The sequence below is a fragment of the Pipistrellus kuhlii genome, unplaced genomic scaffold, assembly GCF_014108245.1.
Source record: "Pipistrellus kuhlii isolate mPipKuh1 unplaced genomic scaffold, mPipKuh1.p scaffold_m20_p_15, whole genome shotgun sequence".
In the NCBI taxonomy this organism is placed as follows: domain Eukaryota; kingdom Metazoa; phylum Chordata; class Mammalia; order Chiroptera; family Vespertilionidae; genus Pipistrellus; species Pipistrellus kuhlii.
The window spans coordinates 32499667-32518937 of NW_023425460.1; the positions used below are offsets into that span (position 1 = coordinate 32499667).

The 19271-nt window shown below is 50.6% G+C and overlaps 1 protein-coding gene across 6 annotated transcripts in view; it reads right to left on the reverse strand.

The window, feature by feature from the left end:
- The window catches only part of FBXW4 (F-box and WD repeat domain containing 4), a 75836-nt gene that overhangs the window by 882 nt on the left and 55683 nt on the right, over positions 1-19271 (reverse strand). For 3 of the 6 annotated variants that reach the window (XM_036437895.2, XM_045582028.1, XM_045582027.1), the window contains exons 6-8: positions 10447-10512; positions 646-786; positions 24-165 (exon numbers count right to left, since the gene is read on the reverse strand). In XM_036437895.2, the coding sequence (XP_036293788.1) occupies positions 24-165; positions 646-786; positions 10447-10512 (349 nt within the window). The remainder of the gene's footprint in view (positions 1-23; positions 166-645; positions 787-10446; positions 10513-19271) is intronic. The other 3 variants (XM_036437897.2, XM_036437896.2, XM_036437898.2) reach the window with 3 other exon arrangements.

Sequence of the window (19271 nt, forward strand, 5' to 3'; positions counted from 1 at the left end):
CATGAGGTAGGCGGGATGCTTACGTGTAGGCAGGCTCTTTGGCGCCGGTCCCACAGGCGTACAACCCCGTAGTAGGAGGAACCTGTGGCCAGCAAGTGGTTCCCATCCGTCTGCAAGCAGTACAGGGTGCTGTCGTGGGGCTCCTCCCACTCCATGACACACTTCCTGTCCAGGAAGAGGCGATACAGGGGAGCTTCAGGATGCCCACCCTCCAACCACACTTCCCCAAGCTAGCTGGGAGAGAGGCTGTATCACCAAATTCTTTAAAAAGCAGCCTTAATGGGGGAAAGCCTCAGGAAAAGTCTCTTTCTCATCAAACTCCAGACCCCAGGGCAGCTTATGTCCTCATTTGTGTTTCATGTGGCTGACTATGTGTCACAGGACCTGTCAGGCCTTAGAAAGAAAGGGAGAAAGGCTGGGACAGAGTGCTGAGGGATGGCACCCTCACAGCTCCCAAGGCTCTGATCAGGTCCTCGTGGCTACAGTCTCCTAGGCCTCGGGCCAAAACTGCCCAAGGTGGGAGTCCAAGCTTGGTCTGACCTTGCCGGCTGCTCCCTACCGGTCCCTGACATGGAGTCTGCACCTCCTCCCACCGAGACTGGCACAGGATCTCTCACCACTTGTCCTCCTGCCCAACACACTCACCTGACACTGGCTCGGAGGTCCCAGTATCGAATGTAGGTGTCATAGCCACAGGTCAGGAGCGTGAAGGGGGACTCATACATGAGGTCCAGCACCCCAGCCCCTGGGGGAAAGTCACTGCCCAGGTGCGTCATCAGCTGCCCACTGGGGAGAGAGGGGGCAGAGGGTGAGCCACTAGCCCACCTGGGCCACACAGATTTTTTGAGCCTCCAAATGGCTTCAGTCCCTAAGGAAATGCAGCTCCCCTTCCTGAGCTAGAGTTAGACTCCCTCAGGAACGGGGGCTGAGGGAGGAGATGCCCAGACTCCCTCCCCTCCCACCCCAGGCCTCCCCCCAGCTAAAGGCCTCAATCAATCACCATCAGCCCCTCCATCACACCTGCACACTGACCACCCGCTACCCAGCCTCTCCTCCTCCGGAGGATGAATGGGCCTTGCTGAAGGGGGTTGCCCCCCACCACATAAACATACACACACACCCCGTTACTTTATACTCCTTGATCCTGCAGGTCATGCAGTTCTGAGCTGCCTGAGTCCAATGCCTTAATTCCCGCCTGTAATCTGGGGCTCAAACCTCATTGGGGATAAAGACCACACAAAGGGAGAAGGGGAGTCCCAGGAGAAGTTAAAACAAGTAAACACCTTTGTGTCTGGGGAGAGAAATCGCTGAGAAAGCAGCTTAGCGGGCTGGTCCCTGGTGTTCCTGGCCAGGCTGGCCCCCAGCCCGGGGCGAGCACGCCTCTGTGATCACAGCCCCCAGCCTGCTGGGCTCCAGCTTGCTCCCCACCCTCGCCCCTCCCGGTGGCCAAGAGCAGATTACTGAGAAGAACAATTTCTTTGTGGCTGTGTAATTCCCTCCGTGACCGCGGCAGTGGGCAGACCCTTCGCCTGATGCCAGACCCCTAGCAACCATGTAGGGGGGCCTCCTGGCCCTAGCAACTACCCCTCAACATCAAGTGCACCCGCTAATCCCTATGGCTAGGGGACGGGTAGGAGCAATGAGTTTGCAGAATGACTGGGGGAAATGAAGGAGAAGAGGGGCACCCTCCAGACCCCATTCCTCAGCTTCAACCAAAAGATGCTGGGCTCTCCTCCGTGTGACGGGGAACAGACCTCACAGGTACGAAGCTGGACATGGCGTGGGGAGGACTGCGTGGTCACACCAGCCCAGCTTTGGCCCAAACAGTGTTAACCAAAGGGGATGAGGCTGATGGGGCTGCCAGGCACATGTCTGCATGTGGCCCTCAGCTCGAGTCCTTCCACCTCACACAGATGCTGCCCCTCTCCATCCCTTCTCCCCACTGGAGCCACCATCTTCCCTGAAGGCTGAAGGAGTAGAGGCGGCGGCTGTGGGCTCCTCTGCCCACTCTGCCTTTCCCCTGAAGCCCTGGACAGAGGCATGACCCCCAGCAAGGTACACTGTGCTGTCCAGTGGGGGGCGAGGCCCTATGTCAGCACCCTGTCCCCCGGCCTCCTTCCCGGGGAGAGGGATGTCGGGAAGAATCCTGAGGGGATTGGCAGAAAGCCCTCTCTCCACATCAGCGTTGCCTAGAGATCACCAACCTGGGCTCCCAGGAAGCCCTTGCCTTCCCAGGGGGTCACCAGCCCCGATTCCCCCAGGCTGGGCGGTCTCTCCCGCTCTCTCACGGCACACGTGCAGATGTGTGCACACCGGTAGGGGCTGTTTTGCTCACAGTTCTCCCTCTCCTCCAGATTGGGGGCCTGCCCCTCCATTAGTGAGGCCTCAGGAATGACTGAGGAGCTCTCCCCTTTAATCTGTGGAAGTAATTTCATGTTTGTCTGTTTGAAATAGAAGATGAAAGGCACTGGGTTGGGGGTGTGAAGCCCAGCATGGCTCTACCTGCCCACCTCTGGTCCCAGGGTTGAAAGGGGAGGAGAGCTGGGCATCCATGGCCAGGCAGGGTCAACAACATAAAGGCCACACCCAGACTGAGTGTCCTGCCCCAGCATCCGAGCCACTGCCGGAAAGTGTCACCCACAACATCTGCAGTGACAAACAGAACTCTGCCCTGCGGGGCAGACCCAGGGCAAGAGTGAGCTTGGGCCTCTCGGGGCCAGGACAGGCCCCCAGCCCGGCCCGGTCAGGGGCTGAGGGGTTTCATTTCTGCTGCAAGCTTCTCCAGTTCCCTGAAACGGCCACACACGTTAAATGGGCCAATAAAAAGATACAGTTTCTCTTGTCTCTGGGCCTGCACCCTCAGGCTCTGTTGAGTGCTCGCGAGGTTAAGTTCAGAGCGTAAACTGACACACCTCGCCCTGGGACACGGCCAGTCTTCCGACAGCGGCCCAGCAGCGCCACGGGAGCCCCGCTGGGGTTTTGATTTGGGAAAACAAACAGAAATGGCACCGCGGGCCCTTTGTGGCCCCTACCCCAGGACCAGTCTAACTAGAGAGCTCTAGCTTAACTGCTGCGGTGGAGGGAGAGACTGGCTGACAACAGCCCCAAACTTTGGGGGAAGGGGGACAAAGCAAGCTGTCTTGTCTCGTCAGCCCCTCCTCCGAGCTCCTTTTCTTACTGCAAGTGTATTTTTGTAAAAAAAAAAAAAAAAAAGATTAGATTGCAATTTGTATAACATGGTGACCCCCAAATTCAGATGTTTCGCCCCCTTTCTTTGGAAAGAATGTGAAGAATGCCTCTGGGCCTGTCACTGTGGGGGCGGGAGGGGTGCAGTGCCTTGGCTGAGGAACAACTTGTGTGGGAGCAGGGCTGCCGCGCAGAGCCCCCGGCCAAGGCAGGAGCAAGGGCAGGGTCTGTCACTATAGAAAGGCGGCCAGACAAAAAGTCCATTCCCTCCGCCTCCTGTGCACAAAGCCCGGCCGCCAGGAGCCGCTGAGGGCTGCGGGGGCCTCCACACCCAGCCTCCCCCAAGGATGACTCCAACAATTCTCTCTTGACCCAGGGACAGATAAAGACAGATGGGGCTCCCGCCCCTGTGATCCTGATGAATGCGACCAGGCAGGGAGGACAGCCCGAAGGAAATGTGTCCGCAGCCTGGCTATGTGGGGCCTCATCCCAGGGACCCCTGAGGAGGGAAATCAGGTCTCCCTGGCCCAACCCACCCTGCTGCCCAGGCAATTCCACTGCTGCTGGAGAAAGTGGGAAGAAAAAAAGGAACTTTATAGGGAGGAGAAAAATGTAAATAAGACACTGATCCACCCCCACCCCATGACCATCTTTATGGGGAAAATAACAGAAGGCAAGTGCTAGCCCTGAATATCCCGATGTCTGACCTGGGAGGGGCCCTGAGCACCAGGCTAGAGTTGGTAGGGCAGACTCTAGCCGAAACACCCACCACCCTCAGTCTGGGCCCTGAAGAGCCAGGAAGCCTGGTACCCTGGCTCCCCTCTCTTCTTTCCTCTCTCCCGAGTCCTCATCCCAGCCTGGACACTTTCCTTGCGTGGTCGGCCCGAGCTCCACCATAGCCATGGCCCCTGTGAATGTCCCCCTGGCTCCCACCTGCCCACCCACATCTAAGGAAGCCTGTGTCTCACACCATTTTACAGCCACTATTAATGTACAGGGTTTCTGGTGATGTGCCCTGGAGATCCTAGGGGTGCTCATTCCTGAGTCTGTTGGGGGTGAGGACACGCCATCTTGTATGTGCTATCACCAAATGCAACAATGGCTTCTGGTGGAGGAATGAATGGAGGGAGACAAACAGTTCACCTTCCTATGAATCTTCTATTCCCAGGAGATAGATGGCCTACAGGTATAAACTGGGCCCAACATGGCAGCTAAGAAAGTGGGAGGTTTCTCCTCCCTTCCCTCCTTCCTCTCTTCCCTTCCTTGACCAACAACCATTTACTGAGCACTTTCTGTACACAGGCACTTCAGGGAGGTGCGAAGTTGAGGGAGAGAAGTCTGTTTTGTATCCAACTACCAGTACAAGGTGTGACCTGGTAGGCACCGGAAGGAGATGAAAGTTTTATAGGCGCAGATAAGAGGACTTTGTTGGCTGTGAGTACTGAGCAATAATTCTTCAGGGAGTGACAGGCACAGACAGAGGAGGGGATGGCCAAGGTGAAGGACCAGCAACAACCAAAGTGCAGAGCGGGACACCTGGTTGGCAATCTGGTTTAGTTGGAGGCTTGGGTCTGCGAGGGGGGCAGGTTGGAGGCACAGGTCCCACGAAGTGGCAGAGATGAGAAGCCCACGAAAGCTTCGTCTGCCCCAGCCCTACCAGGCGAGAGGAGGGTCCCTGCCAAGCACACAGCCTCTCACATGCATGTGTGTACGCGTGCAGGGCCCCAGCACCCGCCCATGCACACGTGTTCAGACACAATGGCTCAAAGGCCGGGCAGTCCACTTTGTACTGCTAACAAGGGGACCGTAATTACAGGAAGGGGCAGCGGGCAGATAAAAGGATACAAAATTTCAACATCTGTTGCCATAAAGGGATAAGGAGAAGTGAAACGCAAAGTATCAGTTTGGTGTCAGTAGGCAGAGAGCCAATTTCAAAGAGTTCAGGAGGACAGAGGGGACAAGAAAGAAAAAGGAAAGAGGGGGGGTGTGGCATAGAAAGAAAGAAAGAAAAAGAAATTACAGGGTTCCTTAAAGAGGTAAAGAAAAAAGAAAATGAAAAAAGCTGTCAGTAATACTTTCAAAGGAGAAGCAGGTACTTTAAAGAGGGGCAATTCCCATAATCAGCCTGACGGAGGCCAGGCCCCCTGCCTGGGTGGAGGCGGAGGGCCTGGGGCAGACAAAGCCACACCTGGCCAGGATGGGCACTCATGTGCCCTCGGAGCAGCCCGGCCTGCACTCAGGACACTAGTTCCTCCTACACCCGGTGAGACAGGCTGCAGCCAGGCACCCTTGCCATCCAAACTCCAGGGATGCCTTGAAATTCAGCTCCTGTGCTCAGTGCAAGGTCCCAGGATAAAGTTCCCAGCCCGAAGGGGGCTTTACCACAGGCCACACGGTGGCTGACCAGGTGGGCCCTGTGAGTGTTCTAAGACTCACCAACTAGCCACAGGTTCAGGATCAGGGTGGGCTTTATGGTGGAGGTGCTGTTCATGCTGAGGTGTGAGCAGGGTTTCAGGAGGCAGAGAAGGGTTAATACAGGCACCAGTCAGATGGAGCAAAGGCCCCGAGGGCCCCTGACAGAACGTGAGAAGCCTGTCTGCCCAGCCTCCATCGAGAAAGGAGACTTGGGGGCTTCAGGAAGGAAAGAGGAGTGATGGGGGGCTGGGGATGACCCTGGCCGGAAGAGGAGATGAGGATGAGTGCAGGGGTCACGCTTATGGTCATGGACACGGCAGCACAGTGCCTAGCCAAGGACTTCGACCCTCAATACCCTAGAAGTAGCCGCCAGGTCACCAAGTCCACCCTTCCCTCCCCACAGTCCCAGGCTGGCTGAGAGCTATGGGGTCCCACTACACCTCCAGGTCTGGAACCACTGCATCCGGCTGCCTGGCTGCCCACCACCACCAGGGTGACCACTGTGCCCTGCTCTCGGGACACCAACGCTAGATCCAGCTCAGATGCCCCTTGGCAGAAAAGTATAGCCCACAGCAAGAACAAGCCCTGGGAGAGGGGTATGTATATTATCAGGCAGGTCAGATACCACCCCACCCCCGTTTCCCACCAGGTGGGAGGCAGTCCCCACAAAGAAGACCCCTTCCCTGGGCCTCGGCATTGGCCTCCCTCAATGTCTGATTCCTCTAGACCTCAGGCTCAGGGGCAGGATGGCTCTGACACAGTACCTTGGAGCTTAATGGGACCCCAGGGCCTAGCTAAGGACCTTCAGTGGTTAGCTGTTCGCACTGTCAGGATGGAGTTCCTGAGGGCTGGGGACGGGGCCTGACGGCCATCTACCCTCAGGAGCAGGTTGGATAAGGACTCCATCGTTCTCTCTGCCTGGGTCAGACAAGTTAGAAATCTTAGCCTTGGGCCCAGTCCAGGGTCCCCAGCTCCAGGAGAGAGGAAGGGAAGGGGAACACCAAGTTCCTTGACATCTAGGCAATGGCTTTGTTCCACAGCTGCCCTTTGTCTGACCTGTGTGCTCCACCAGGACTTCCCCTTTCCTAGCCCCTGGGGAGAACAGTCTCCAGGAGTCCTGATGGAATGAAGGGCCGAGGGAGTCATGTGACCTTGAAAGGGTCCCCAAGCCTTGTAAGTAGCCTAGGCTGCCTGAGGAAGCACTGGTCGTCAGCGGGCGCCTACACTTCCAAGCTATGTCCCAGACCACCATCCTGAGGGCAGCCCCTGGAGGGGCGATGCTCAGAGCAAAACTGCCCTCCATACTCCTCCCCCCAAGTCAGTGCACACATAAAAGGAAATCCCAGTGCTCCTCAAGTTTCAGCACTGACAGGTTAAAAGCAAAAGAATCCACCCGCACGGCACACCGCCCCGCCGCTGAGTCCTGCCGGCGAGGTGCTCCACCTTCCAGATTGGCCTGTCAGTCAGGCTTTGGCGTTATTGAAAGATCAAACTCTGTCCTGCCTGTTCATTACCTTAATCCTATTTTCTACATGGCTTTATTATCTGCTCGGGCTTCTCTGGGAAAGACAGCTACACACAGTCGTCCTGTGCATTTCCTCCCACCAAAAGCAGATGCTTCCACCAGGGCATCATTCCCTGGACCCTGCGCTGGGTCCTCCAAGCTCCCCTGGGGACAGGAGAGACGTTTAAACAAAGCCTGCTGCTCAGTGGGGAGGAGGGGAGTTACGGGGGCTAAAAGAAGGCAATGCCAAGTGACACCCATCGGCAGGCTGGCCAGAGGGTGCAGTGGCTGCTGCTTGTCTGATTCCAAATAAAGATGGGCCATAACTATCTTGTACCCATTTTCATTTGGATTCTTTCTGGGTTCTGTAAAAACTGTGTTTGGGATGAGTGAGGCCTAGGGATTTCATAAGAGAATGCCATTCAAGGATTGGTGCCTCAGAACTCCATCCTGATCATAAATCTGTGCCCAAACATTCTACCTCTCCCCTCCCCGGGCACACACACATCCCACCAAGGCAACTACAGGTAAAAGAGGCCACTCGAAGATTACTCAACTTCAAAATAAAGATGGACCATGGGCCATGGCGGTGCGTGCCCCTCAAACCCCCCCCCCCCCACACACACACACACCTTGCTGACTTGTCCACCATCTTGGGCCCAAGCCACTGATGATGCCAAAGACCAGGTCCAATAAAACTGACCTTCAGCAGAAATGCCCGCCTTTGTGACTTACAGCCTTACTGTCAAGAGCCTTCTCTAGGCCATGAGGTCAGCATGTTTACCCTCCACTGGTCATAGGCCACAAATATTTAGAGGATTGAAAGGGTGAGCCTCCACAAACTCCAGGTACCAATGTGGGACACACTGTGGATGGGTAGGAAGAAAGGGCCAGGGCAAAAGCCACCTTCATGGGTGGCAAAGCAGAAAGCTGAGGAGAAAATGGGCCTCATGGTCTCATTGAGCCACTGAACCCCCAATCCTGGAACCAGCTGACTATCCAACTTCTGGACTCCTTATGGTGTAAGACAATAATAATAATTCCTCTATTGTTTGAGCCACTTTGAATTAGGTCTTCATTATACAGACAAAACTACCCAACTGATCTATTATGTTTATGAGCAACAACTGAAGAGCCTTGGACTTTTGGCCCACAAAGGAGAAGACCCTGCAGGAGCAAGACAAAAGTCTTCAGAGGAGACTAAAGGCCCGTCTTCAGAGGAGAGTTTCAACTTGCTCGTGTTGGGAAGCAGATCAACCCTCAATGACAGGAGGCACACTAACTCTCAGAGCTGTCCAAGGATGTAATGTGGTATTTGTGAAGTTGCAAGTTTTGTACCCCTGGATGACCATCACGACAATGTTGTAGAGAAAACCTTATTTAATTATCATGTGTTATAAAAACTATTTTGTAAAGACTGACAACACAATGGATACTTCAGAAAAAAAGATATGGCTAAGACTTTCCTGGGAAGATGGAGACAAAAGGAGAAGACAAGCTAGAGCAACTGAGGCAAGGGGAAGGCGAGATGAGCACATCTTCATTGCTATTGATGGCACTGAAGCCAGAATGCAGGTGCTCAGGGCGAGGTGAAGGGTTCTTAGAAAAGGAAAAAAAAAAAAGAAAAAAAAAAAGTAGTGACAATACCTAATGCCATAGAGGATGTGAAGAAACTAGATCTTTCATACACTGGGGTCAGAATATAAAATAGTTAAGACACTCTGGCAAGTAATAAAAACTAAACATATGCTTACCAAATGACCCAGCAATTGTACTCCTGGGCATTAATCCCAAAGAAATGAAATCTTAAGTCCACACAAAACCCTACATATAAGTATGCATTACAACTCTATTTGCAATAGTTAAAAAACTGAAAACAACCCAAATGTCCTTCAATGGGTGAATTCTGTTCAATGGGGAAAGAAACTCGGTTACACTCATACCTGAGAACCTATATATATAAAAAGCCTATTATGCAAAGTGTCTCCCTCAGGAGTTTGACTGACTGGGAGTTCGCTCGCTATGACGTGTGCTAACCACCAGAGGGTGGCTCGGAATGAAGGGCCAGGTTTAGGGATCCTTCCTGTGCACAAATTCCGTGCACCAGGCCTCTAGTATACTATATTTACCAATAAAAAGTGAAGTGCTTGCCGGGACCGGTTTGGCTCAGTGGATAGAGCGTCGGCCTGTGGACTAAAAGGTCCCGGGTTCGATTCTGGTCAAGGGCATGTACATTGGTTGCAGGCACATCGCCAGTAGGGTGTGTGCAAGAGGCAGCTGATTGATGATTCTCTCTCATCGATGTTTCTAACTATCCCTCTCTCTTCCTCTGTGTGAAAAATCAATAAAATAAAAAAAAATTAAAAAGTGAAGTGCTATTTATACATGTAACAACTTCTATGGATCTCAAGAGAATTATGCTGGGGGTGGAGTTATCAAAAGATTACATACTATATTTCACTTATATAATACTTTCAAAGTGGAAAAATTATAAAAATGAGTTTGGCACAAGTGGTTGCCAGGGATTAGGGACTACAGGGAGTGGAGCATGGGTGTGATTATAAAGGGCACATGAGGGATCTTTGTACTAATTAACAAACAGTTCTGTATCTTTTGCATTAATGGTTACCTGAATCTACACACCTGGTAAAATTGGAAAGACCACACCTACCTATGCATGTGCACGCGCAGATACGCAGACACACACACACACACACACACACACACACGTGCAATCTGAATAAGTGTCTGTGGACTGTACCAATGTCAATTTCCTGGTTTTGCTATTATACTATGTAAGATGTATTTCATATGAATCTATAATTATTTCACAATAAAAAGTTTTTTAAAACCATACAATAGGATGGCAGGTAATCAGATGTGTGTGTGTCAAGCCTGCCAAGACGGAGAATTGAATAAAACCTGGATGTATTTTAACTGTTCTGTATAATTCTTTTTATGGATCTGTAGGCCACTTCCAAAATATCTTTATTTTATAAAAACCATCTCTGAGGATAGATGGGATTTTATGTAGCCACATAGGTGCTCCTCAGAGAAAAAGTATCAAAAATCCAAATTGTTATCATAAATTTTACATGAAATTATTTACCAATTATAAATCACTCTGACAATTTCCTCAAGCTAACAGAACACTTCCACATAAGAAGGTACCACCGCAGAGGCTGTCCTGAGTTTCGGGGCAGGGGTCCTTCCCAGCCTTCTCCTGGATCTCTGGGCAGCCACCTGCAGGGGGGCTGGCTCAGCCAACTCTCTCCACTGCCTCCCTGGCAGCTCCAGCCCCTCCCCACCTGCAAGCCATGGAGGGCTCAGGAATCTCTTACCTGTTGAGGTCCCAGATTCTTAGAGGTGAGAAGTGCCCACAACAAGCCGTCCCAGTCACAAAAGAGCTGCCAAACAAAGGGAGAGCAGAGTCAGGTCTGGCTTGTCAGAACTTGTGGCGGAAATGGCTACACAATTGACGGTGCAGTGTTCATTCTCCAAGGGGTTCTGGGGTTAAGCCAGGATGAGAGAAGCAGCCAAAAGAGCCATCAGAGGGGTTGTGGGAAGACCAGTGGGAAGTACGGTGAGGGCTGTAACCTCCCAGAGCTGCTGGCACAGAGAAACCACAGGTTCAATGATGGCTGAGCTTCCGCTCTCACCTAGCTGCATGGTCTCTGCCCACCATAAAAAAACGATCTTTAGGTGCACAACTCTGAGGCCCAGGGAAGCAAGCCTGTCAGGCTTCAGCTGCATGAAGTTCACAAAGCCCTGGCACAGGAACGAACAGGCTGTTGGGTGCTGGACGGTGATGCCCTTCCAGGGCCCAGGGTGCTGGGGGCATTCCTGAAGGCTATCAGAGCCCAGAGTACCCGGTAATACGGTACAAGCACAGGGCAGATGTAAAGGCACCAATCAGAGAAGGAAAATAGTGAGAGGTGAGTAACAACATGAAAAGATGAAAGATGAAATGGGTGCGATGCCTGAAATGAGGCGGGAGAGCTGGGAATGTGAGGGGCCAGGCAGCCAGGGTTGCTGTGGAGTGGGATGGGCGTCAGGTAGGGTTTAGAGGATAACGACAGACATTGCCGAGATGCGGGTGAGAAGGAACACTAACCATCTTTCCCAGGGTGTCTCTTAAATGCTAAAAAGGTCAACGAATACAATCTGCAGAGTTTCAACTTAAGAGCAGGCACCAGCCCAGTGAGAAGGATCTGTGCAGTGAGCCAGGCTGGCTGTAGTGCTAGGACTAGAACTTGAACCTGCATACCAGGCCACTGCTTTGTTAGAGGATTTGGCAGGGGTGGGGAGGGGAAGCCTACCGGAACCCAGGGCTTGAAAACCTAAACTGCAAGCAAGAAAGCTGAAAGCAGCTGTGTCACTCAGGAGCCCGGAGCAGGGCAGGGCCGTGTCCCTACATGTCAGGCATGGGGGGAGAGGGACTGGACATACTAATGACATGTTAGCAATGCGGGGCAGCAGCCCATCCACCCTGGCCTTGCCCAGCACCTGTGGCTCTCTGATCCCAAGCACGTCCGTAGGGAGATGGATTTCCGCGGAGAGGGTTCTTTAGAAGCCGGGAGCTTTAGGTGGGGGCAGGAGGAAGGGGAGGCTTGGCCTGCGAGTTATGACCAGGGAGATGTTAGGGCAGGCATTGGCCAATCCACTGATTTACAATCAAAATTGCAGGGCAGGTATCTGCTTTTCAACCTGACTGACAAAATAGCCCCGTGAGCCACCCGTGGGTTCCATGCCTCAAGCCAGGACTTCCTCCAGGACATGCTCCATCAGCCTAGCTTCCTCTCAACCCGAGAGGGCCAGCAGCCACTAAACTAGACCGGTGTGCCCAAACAGCCACTCTGTCATATCCCAAGGGGACTCCCAGCCTGGGATGTGGCCGCTGGACAGTGAAGACACAAACTACAAAGCTGGGAAGTGGTGTCCTGACCTCCCATTTTTCTCTTGAGGATAATCCATTAATAACTGGTAAAGCCAATTCCTTGGGTAGGAAACATAATAGCCACTTGGAAATCGTTCGAGCTGGCAATTGGGCTCTCCATATTTTTGAAGATTTGGGGCCAGGTAAGGGGTGCCAACAGAGAGATCTCTTAAGGAGATCTGTGGCAGGCCTCTGCCCCACCACAGGCCTAAATTAGCGTCAAGGTCAGTCAACAGAGAGAGAGATGGTAGGCACCTGGAGCCTGAATCCCTGCCACTCCCACTCCCACAGGCAGGGCTGGGGATGTGGGTGTGGGACCTTTCACTCTGTGCCTCTCTATTCCTGCCCAACCCACCCTGGCCCTGTCCATCGGCCACAGGAGGGTGCCTCTCAACTTCCCCCACGAAGGCTCTTCTTAACTGTCTGGATATCACAGCCATGAACATTTCTTCCCACAAGCTGTCTTCCCCTCACTTCCCATGAAGCAGGGAGGAAGAGAAGGAGGGGAAGCAGAGAGTGCGCCTGGCACTAAGAGTTTAATCTAATATGACACAGCAAAAAAAACAGTCTAGCAATAGTCAAGCATATCTGGAGCCAGGTTCTGCTGGGGATACTCAACAGGACTCAAACCCAAACCATGGGGACTGCCTGGGGACAGGGACAGGGACAGGAGAGGCAGAAGCTGCTGGCTCCCAGATGGCTTGACCATCTTTCGCTGAGTCCCTACACACTTTGATCTCACCTTCTTGGAACTAACGGCATTTTGGGAGGTTACCTTTGAGATCATGAAACAGCTGGTGGCTCTTTTGTGTATTCTCGGACCCAGCACAGTGCCTGATCCAGAAGAGTGCTCAGGACAAATCCGTAAACTTGAACTGAAAGGGCTTTCCAGGCTCATGGCCAACAAGGCCAAGAAGCTGGTCATGGGTTATGAATGGGGTCGCTCTGCTTCTTAAAAGAGTAATTCCCAAATCAGCAGATTCAGACCTGAATGACACATGACACAGCTGTATATCACTGGGGCAGTGAAATAAGCACCACAACCAGATAATAGATGAGAAATACTAATAGGACCTAAAAATTAAAAACTCTCTCATCTCACACAGGCAAATGCACAAACTCTCAGTTTGAGGGTCTAGAAATCTTTCTGAATCCATAAACTCTACTCTTTTTGGACAAGAGAGCCCTTACCAGAAGCCAGCCTTCCACAGTTTCTCATTCTGTGCCAAGTTCCCCTACCCACCTTACTGGCCCCCTGGCCCCAGTTCAGGCGAACCTGGCATCACAGAGATCATTATCAGGCCCAAGCAGTAGACATAGGAGCCCTCACATCAGGACAGCAGGAATAGAAAATAACAAAATACAGAAGAGAGAGGAAGATAAGAAGGGAAATTAGTTGGGTGTAATTTTTAAAAAAATATACATTTTATTGATTTTTTACAGAGAGGAAGAGAGAGGGATAGAGTTAGAAACATCGATGAGAGGGAATCATCGATCAGCTGCCTCTCGCACACCCTCTACTGGGGATGTGCCCGCAACCATGGTACATGCCCTTGATCGGAATCGAACCCGGGACCTTTCATTCCGCAGGCCGACGCTCTATCCACTGAGCCAAACCGGTTTCGGCGGCTAGTTGGGTGTAATTTATTGAGCACTTGCTGGGTGTCAGGTTCTGAACAGGTGTTTCAAATGCATTAGTCTAATCTTCATAACCCGGTGCAGTAGGCTCTACTTTCCCTATTTTACAGACGAGGAAACTGACACACAGTGCAGTAACGTAAGCTGTACTAGCTCACACAGGGAGCAAGTAGGAGGAAATCCAGTCAGCCTTGATTCCAGAGCCCAAGTGGTTTTATAGCCCTTGCCACATAAGTTCTCTCCCAGCACTAGTATAAAGCCTGACAATACTGAAACCTTAAGTGTTTGTTGAATGAATGAATGGACGAATGAACAAATGACTCCACCTGGAAGATGAAAGGAGCGACGAGTGGCTCTGACGAGGGGCAGCAGAAGTGGCGTGTTCAGCAGCTGTGCCCCGTGGCTGGCCCGGAGCCGCCCAGCTGGCCCAGGCCCCAGCCGCCTCTGAGCCGAGGTTGACACACTTTGGCAAGGGAGGCCACCAGAGCTGTCACATCATTCACCAACATGCCCATCAAGTGTATTCAGTTCTCTTCAACCCGCATTGGCATTTTAATTACTGTTGGGTAAACTAATTTGTACAAATGAAGGCTGGGCTGCCTAATAGAATATGCAAGCTCTCTGACCTCTGACAGGCACTGACACGAGATACAAAGGCCGCCGAGGAAGGCTTTTTATCGGAGCCTTATTACTCTCTATTACTCTAATTAGTCAGGCTCCAGTGCTCCTAATTGGAGGAAAAATTGCAATTAAATCAATTTTTGATGGGCTGCAAGTGGGCTCCTAAACTGCCCCACTTGTGAAACACTGATATTATAGCAGCAAAGGTCACAGGCCTCATCGCACCTGGGAGCCCCCAAACCTGGTTTCCCTTGGCCCCCTCCTAAAATGCTTCAAGGAAACCTCTGCCCCCCAATGGCTTGGCCAGCAAAGATGGGAAGGAGGGAGTCATTAGAACATGTCAGGTCTCATTGCTGCCGCCGCCATCTGCTAACCTGCAGCACTGACATCATCGCAGCAGCTAAGTCCCGAAGCATGAATGCAGTGTGAAGGTCACGCACACTCACTCAGTGATGGGACGCCAGGAGCAGTAGTGCAGTGACAGTACTGTGAGGGAGGAACTAGTGGAGTGGGAACAGGAGGTCAACAGAAGTCAAGAAGGAGAGAGACAAAGGCCGGGGCAGGTAAAAGAGTGAGGCAGCCAGTTTAAATTCTAGCCAACAGGGTATCCAGAGCCACGGAGCAGGGAAGGAAAATAGATGGGCTTGGGAAAGAAAAAGAAAAAAGAGAGAGGCGAAGGAATCTTGTTCTCTCCAACAAACATCCACTTGAACGCAATACACAGACCAGAAGACTAAGCGTCACATCAGTGATGGGGCAGGAGCATGCTTTTGGGGCCTGCCATTTCCAGTAGGGCCTGCCTATAAAGGTGGGGGAAGGAGAAAAAGATACCCAGAACTAAAGCTGTAAGACCAGGGAGGGAAAGATAAACACAATTTTGCTTATCAAACTAAAAGATAATAAGACTTTTATTATTATTTTTTAATAACAAAGAAGGCAAGGATACACAATGGGGAAAGGACAGTCTCTTCAATAAATGGTGTTGGGAAAACTGGACAGCTACATGCAAAAGAATGAAACCATACACAAAATTATCTTATACCGTACATGAAAATTAAGTCACAATGGATTGCAGAATTGAATGTAAGTTCTGAAACCATAAAACTCCTAGAATAAACATAAGCTCCTCAACATCAATCTTGCAATAATTTTTTTGGATCTCACTCCAAAGCAAAAGTAAAAAAAGAAAAAATAAGTAAGACTACATCAAATTAAAAAGCTTCTGCATAGCAAGGGAAATCAACAAAAATGAAAAGGCAACCCACTATATGGGAAAAATATTTGCAAATCATATATATCTGACAAGAGGTTAATATCCCAAATATATAAAGAACTCATACAGCTCAATAGCAAAACAACAAAAAAATGAGCAGAGGACATAAGTAGACATTTTTTGAAAGAAGACATACAGATGGCCAACAGGTATATGAAAAAATTCTCAACATCAGTAATCATCAGGGAAATACAAATCAAAACCACAATGAGCTATCATGTCACACATATTAGAATGGTTATCCTATAGAATAAAAGGCTAAAATGCAAACAGACCGAACACAGAACCGGAACAACCAAAACAACTGGTCGCTATGAAGTGTGCTGACCACCAGGGTCGTGCACAGATCATGGCAGACGTCGGCTGGGGCAGGATGGTGGAGCAGGTGAGGGGGGGCACCAGATCAAGGCAGTGCACCAGTCGCTATCATTGGGGCGAGCCTCTGGTTACTCAAAATTCTTTGCTCCCATGTGCCTCCGTCCCGCCTGGAGCTTGCACCTGCTGCCGGCACCAGCCCTACTCGTACCTGCCACCAGCACCCCACAACTACCCCAATTACTCTGTGCTATCAGCAGGCGAGACCAGTGGCTGCTGGCCCCAATCGCCCCTCAGGGCTTCTCCACCTCCCTGTGCTCCTGAGGGGAGGTGGGGCTGGCAGCTGCCTCTTGTAGCCACTGCTGGCAATGGCCCTGCTCTCACACCTGCTGCTGGCGCCCAGCGCCAGTTCGATCGCTTGGCACTATCAGTGGTATTAGGGGCAGCTACGTGCCCTGATCACCCCTGAGGGCTTCTCCACCTCCTCCTGCTCCTGAGGGGCCATCATGGGAGCATCTGCCGCTCGCACCCACAGCTGGCGCCCGGCACCTGCCCCAATTGCCTGGTGCTATCAGCAGGTGCAAACAGTGGCTGCCAGCCCCTATCACCCGTCAGGGCTTCTCCACCCTCCTCTTGAGGGGAGATCAGAGCTGGCAGCTGCCTCTCGTACCGCTGCTGGCAACGACCCCACTCACGATCACTCGGTGGCAGCTGCCTGCCCTGACTGCCCCTAAGGGCTTCTCCACCTCCCATTGCTCCTGAGGGGCGATCTGGGTAGCAGCTGTCATTCGACCTGCTGACAGTGCTGGCTCCACTCGCACCTGCTGCCGGCTCCAGCCCCAATCTATCCATGCCTTCAACATGTGGGAGCAGCAGGAGTGGGGCTGCAGGCAGATAGGGGACCATGGACTGTGGCAGAAGGGGCTGGGCAGGGACTTGGAGGATGGGCTGAGACCTGCCCCTGTGCTTGTGCCTACCGCAGCCTTGCAGCCCACTGTTCCTTTCAAGGTGCACAAATTCGTGCACTGGGCCCCTAGTATAGTATAAAAAAGACACGGTGTTGACAAACACGTGGGGAAAAGGGAACCTTCATACACAGTTGGTAAAGATGTAAATTGGTGCAGCCACTATGGAAAACAATATGGAAGTTCCTAAAATAATTAAAAATAGAACTATGACCTAGCAACTCTACATCTGGGTATTTATCTGAAGAAAGCAAAACACTTTGACAGAATTACTCACAGTAGCCAAATATGGAAATAACCCAAGTGTCCATCAATGGATGAATGATAAAGAAATTGTGGTTCATATATACAATGGACTACTACTCAGCCATAAAAAATAATGAAATCCTGCTACTTGTAACAATATGAATGGGCCTTGAGGTCATACACTAAGTGAAATAGGTCAGAGAAAGACAAACACCTTATAATTTTAATTATATGTGGAATATTAAACAATGTTAGCTATAATACATATTATAATAAAATATGAAATGATGGCATCTTAGAATTGAAGAAGTATGATATGTTTTAAAATAACTTCCCTGGCCAGTTTGCTCAGTGGCTGGAGTGTCGGCCCTTGGACACATGCTCCCATGTGCCTCGGTCCCGCCTGGCACATTCAGTTCTTGGTGGAGGTAGAGGGTACATGCCTCGGTTACAGGCTTGATATCTGACACTTGGCCCTAGTCAGGAAGCATGCAAGAGGAAGCCAACTGATGTGTCTCTCTCACATCAGTCTCTCTCTCTCTCCCTCCCTCCCTCCCCCCTCCCTCTCTCTCTCTCTCTCTCTCTCTCTCTCTCTCTCTCTCTCTCTCTCTCTCTCTCTCTCTCTCTCTCTCTCTCTCCTCCCCTTCCCTGTTCCCTCTCCCCTCTACTCTCTTTGAAAGAATCAATGGGAAAAAATATCCTTGGTGAGGAAAAAAATCAAACCTATTATAAGTTTAAAAAATAAACAAGCAAATCAAAACAACAAAAATAAGCTCATAAACAACAAAGAACAGGCTGGTGGCTGCCAGAGGGGAGGGGAGGGGAGTTGAGGGTGAAGTGTGTCAAAAGATACAAACTCCCATTAGAAAATAAATATTATGGAGATGCAATGTATAGCATGGTGATTATAAGAAATCACACTACATTGCATATTTGAAAGTTATGAGAGAAAATCTTAAAAGTTCTCATCAGAAGAAACAATTTTGTAACTATGTATGGTGATGAATTTGTGGTGTGTACAAATATCAAATCATTATGTCAAACACTTGAAACTAATATAAAGTTATATGTCAATTATATGTCAGAAAAAAATAGCCTGCACATAGAAAAGGAAAGAGTGGAAGAAAACACACTAAAATGCTAAAAGTGATTATGTTTGGGCAATAGAGTGATTAGCAATTCTTTCTTCTCTTAAATTTTATTTATTTTCCAAATATTCTTTAATGAGGGTGTGCTACTTTTTAAGACCAAAACATTATTTACATCTTGTAGAAAACACAAACCTGGACACTCCTGTCCACTGACTCATGGCCAAGAGCAGGTGAAGCCAATAATGAGCTGCCCGCTGGAGCAGGTCTCAGCAAGGTGGCCTGGCACAGCTTGGGCGGAAGCTCTGGGGTGACAATAGCTCAAGGTCAGGAAGGAAACTCCAGATCAAAATAGTAGGCTCCCCGGCCTCCTTCTCTCAACAAGGCACTGGACAACAGAGAGCAGACTGAGCCCCTGAGGCTGAGGATGCCAATGCTCACCCTCCTGTGAGCTCTAACGAGCATGGGCCGCCAAGGCAGGGTTTCTGCTCCCCACAGCCGAGTGCAGCCCCACACCTGGGAAATGCCTCCACAGAAACACAAAATGGTTATTTCCCACTGACACCAATGGCTAACGGTCAGCTTGGCCAAGACCTTGGCCTGCTAGATAAGAGGAAGCTTGAGGTAGATAGATACATTTGTTCCCAAATGTACCCACTGCACTCAAGAAGCAGAAACTTAGAAACTTGAGCAATGGAAAAACAGAATCAATAGAGAAAAAATTAACTGCATGGAAAACAAAAACTCACAGTACATGGAATAACATTCATACAATCTATTGAATTTAGCAAGAAGTGTGTTGGGGCTGCAAAGAGACTAGTTTCTATATTCTATTTTCCACATACCTGGCCTCTAAACACAACAGCTTCACCCACTCCCAAGAGAAAGAAATGGCCGTATGTTTCCGTGCTTAAGGAAAAACTGACTCGGTGAGACTTCCTGAGAAATGATGATAAGATATTCACAAAACTACGTATCCAGCAAGAGGCATGGGAAAAGACTAAATAAAAATGGTTATTATTTACACACAATACAGTTGACTATCTAGAAAATCCAACAGACTCTACAAAGACACTATTACAGC